The sequence below is a fragment of the Trichosurus vulpecula genome (genome assembly GCF_011100635.1).
Source record: "Trichosurus vulpecula isolate mTriVul1 chromosome X unlocalized genomic scaffold, mTriVul1.pri SUPER_X_unloc_7, whole genome shotgun sequence".
NCBI lineage: Eukaryota > Metazoa > Chordata > Mammalia > Diprotodontia > Phalangeridae > Trichosurus > Trichosurus vulpecula.
This window is the reverse complement of record NW_023494383.1, coordinates 381,499-385,508: the sequence shown is the minus strand read 5'-3', so window position 1 is coordinate 385,508 and position 4,010 is coordinate 381,499. Positions and strand designations below refer to the sequence as shown.

At 36.2% G+C, this 4,010-nt stretch overlaps 1 protein-coding gene across 1 annotated transcript; it reads right to left on the bottom strand.

Moving 5' to 3' along the window:
* Window positions 1-559: 559 nt before the first annotated feature.
* LOC118833258 (eukaryotic translation initiation factor 5-like) lies at window positions 560-1,483 on the bottom strand. Its single transcript, XM_036740615.1, has one exon. It carries the CDS (start codon window positions 1,466-1,468, stop codon window positions 560-562), a length of 909 nt encoding a protein of 302 aa, XP_036596510.1. The 5' UTR covers window positions 1,469-1,483.
* Between the last annotated feature and the right edge of the window lie 2,527 nt (window positions 1,484-4,010).

Sequence of the window (4,010 nt, the reverse complement as noted above, 5' to 3'; positions counted from 1 at the left end):
CTCCAGGTAGCCTTCAGCTATTTCCCACCCTGGAGTCTGACCTCACTCCAGTCACCCAGTCACCCCAGTCCACTCTAAAGCCCTCCTCTAGTCATCCTAAACTACTCAAGACCACCCCTCAATCCCTCCCACAATCTTTCTCTATATAAGTCTCATCTTGCCTCCATGAAGGTGCTCAGATTCAATCTAGCTCAGATTGAATCTGGCCCACTTGTGAAAACAGGTGTCACAAAGGATGGGATTTCTTTTTTATTTTGACCAAAAACAAATTTTTATTTTTACAACTAAATAAATGTAATTCAAATGTGTCCATCACTAGTTTTTTCCCTAAATTAACATGCTATAAATAAGCAAACTAAACCTGGGCACTGATGTATATGGACTCCCTAGATGTCTCACTGGGCTTAGTTACAGAAGACCACTCACAGTAAAAAGACATTTTGAGTACAAAGTGTAGCATGATGTTAAGCCATTTTAGCTTCTGCACATACATGTTGCACTTCTGGCTGAAAATGCAGAGAAATTCGAAGCATCATACTGTAAGCTGGGTTGCCCTGTTTTAAATGGCATTGATATCAATGTCATCATCCTTGTTATCAGCAGACTTCACAGTTTCAACTTCAGGAATGCTGGCAGTCTTAGAATATACTACCTCAATATTTTCATCTTCATCTTCCTCTTCTCCACCAGAAGATTCTTCTTCTGCTTCCTTTAGCCATTTTATAAAGGGCTCCGCTTTGACACGAATCTCTTTGGCAAGTTCCTTTGAGACATATTTCTTAGAGGCCTTTTCTGACCAGCTAATGATGACCTCTTCTTCCACAAGGTCTGCATCATACATTTCCTTCAAGATATGTGGAATTTTGGAGATGAGCTGAGCTTGATGCATAGCTACCACACATTCTAAACCATGAAGAAGGTATCTCTGAGCTTTTTTGTTGTTGTGGCAGAATTGTAGAAAATGATGTCTATACTTCTTAATTTGTTCTCTAATCTTCTCATTAAAAAGAACCTCAGTCAAAACAAGAGGGCCCATAGCTTTTACATCCAGTCTTTCTGCTTCTGCGACAACTTCTTTGTCAGAGGTATCGATACTACCTTCTTCTTTCTTTTTCTTCACAAAGTCAAATAAAATATTGAGTCTCTCTTCAACTGTCCTTTCTAAGTCATCACTAAGTGTCAGAAGTTTTGCATGATCACTAATTTCATCCAATATGCGCCTTTGAGCTTCTTCAGTTGTGTCCTCTCCCCAATCTTCATCCTCATCATCTTCCACAGCATGTGGAGGGTTAAGTTCATTGAGTGGTAATGGTGGTGGTGTTGTCTCATTGCTGGACACAGAACCATTTTCTTTGTCTTTGCCCTTTCTATTTTTCTTTTCTTTTTCTTTTTTTCCTGTAACACTGTCACTATTCTCAGGTGGGTTCTTGAGAATGAATATGCAGAGTTTATGGTTTGCGTCAAGCATGCCTCAATAGCCACAGACTTTGCAAGAGTTACCTATTGTCTGTTTCTTAGGATTGACGTGCAGATCAGTTTCAGGATTCTCACACTCGGGACAGAGAACAAATCTTTTTAATGAATCCATCCAACATGTCTTGCAGCTGATTCGCCTCATGAGATCCATTGACCATGTAGCGGTCATTCTTAACATCAAACTGGGTCTGTGCTCCCAGCTCACAACCAAAATACAATACAAAATACAATTCCAAAATACAAAGATGTCACAAAATTTTTGGATGGCATCTACGTTTCTAAGAAAGGCACAGTGCAACAAGCTGATGCATAAATTTGAAAAGATACCAAAGTCAATGTCCTGAGGATTTAACATTTATTTGGATGTTAAAATAAAACATTTTTTATCATAAAACACTGGGAAATTACATTTTAATGACAGTACTGTAAAATAAATAATAAACATGTATGCCCCAAATGGAATAATATCTAAATTCTTAAAGAAAAATTTAAATGAGTTATAGGTACAGATAGATAGTAAAACCATTACGTTGTGGGACCTCAATTTATCCTTTCACTGAGGATACTTTGATGAATGTAATGAAAAATAATCAGAAATGTAAGACTAAAATGGAATTTTGGAAAAGTGAAATACGATAGATATCTGGAGAATATTGAATGGGTATATGTGTATACGTATACATATATGTATGTTTGTTTGTATCAGCTAGGTGATGCAGTGGATAGAGCACCTGGCCTAGAGTCAAGAAGACTCATCTTCCTGATGTGCGGGTCAGAGACCACTACTCACATTAAAAATATACAGAGACCATTCTTGAGCAAAGGCAAAATGGAGTTTATTACTTTCTCATGAGAAAGGACACACCCCAGCATGGCCCAAGATGATGCCAGCACATGTGTGTGTATGTGTGTGTTGGGCATAGAGCTCAAAGGAAGTTATATAGACCCTAAAGCAGAGTTCCCCCACCCCCTCTACTGGCTCCTCTTCCCATTGACTGGATTTGGAGCTCACATTCTAAACACAGAATCTTTTCCCAGCAACAGAGAGCAAAGAACAAAAAGGTAGTCATGATACCAGGGAAAAGGGAGTAAAAGCTAGATAAGACAGGACCTTGCAGGTGTCTGTCTACTGATGTTATTTCTTATTATCTACTTTCTCAGCACAGCAGTTTCTAAATATATAGAAGGGGTGCGGTGGGGGAGGGGGGTGGATGGTAGGAGAGACAAAGTCTTTTCCCATGCTGGGGTGGAAGGGCTTCACTATTTCAGTATTCCACTCACTGAGTTTAAATCTGGCCTCATACACTCAGTAGCTCTATGGCCTTGTGCAAGTCACTTAACCCTGTTTGCATTAGTTTTCTCATCTGTAAAATAAGCTGGAGAAGGAAATGGCAAACCACTTTAGAATGGCAAATCCACTGCCAAAAAAACTCCAAATAAGGTCACAGAGAGTTAGACATGACTGAAAAATGACTGAACAACAACTATATGTGGTGTGTGTGTGTGTGTGTGTGTGTGTGTTTTGTGCAGGGCACCATCAAAAAATAACCATATAAAAGAGTATAAAATACAAATAGATACAAAGGAAGTAGAAATATTAAATACATCTTTTTACTGAGTACAGTACAATAACATTAGGTTCAATAAAGGGCCTTTGAAGGAAAGATTAAAAACAAATGGATTCTAAATAAATTATAAAGAATGGCTTAGTCTAAAAACAAATAATATAAATAATAATTACATTAAAGGTGATGAGAACAATGAGAGGTTATGACAAAAATTTGGGGATGTAGAAAAAGCAATACTTGGGGAAAATTCATACTGCTAAACATTTTCATCCATAAAAGAGAGAAAGAAAATATCAAAGATTTGGGCATACAGTTGAAAAGAACTGGAAAACCAAAAAAATTAAGACAGCTTATTTAGAAACAGAATTAGAAATGCTTTCTGAAAATGAGAGATTAGGAAAATTGAAAGAAAAACAATTGAAGTAAAACAAAACTAGGATTTTTTTAAAAGACCAATAAAAGAGATAAATCAGTAGGTAACTCAATTTTAAAAAGAAAGAAGAAAAACATATCAGCAATTTTAAAATTGTGAACTTACTTTTATGAAGAAGAAACAAAAGAAACCATTACGAACTATTTCACCTAATAATACGCCAGTAAAACTGACAATCTAAAAGAATTGTATGGAAATTTAAAGACCTATATGTGTAAATATATATATATATGTAGATATATATAGATAGATACATATCTATATCTGTATCTATCTATGTATCTAAAGTGCTCATTTAACAGAACAGGAAATAGAGGAGATAACCTTAGCTTAGAAAAAAAAAACTGAACAGGCCATAAATGAACTCCCAAATAAAAAAATCACCAGGACCATGTGGATTTATATGTGAACTGAATGAAACATTTATTCAACAATTAAATTCAATACTATATAAACTGTTTGAAGAAATAAGAAAAGAAGGGGCCCTGCCCAATGCTTTCTATGAAACATATATAGCCTTGATACCTAAGCCA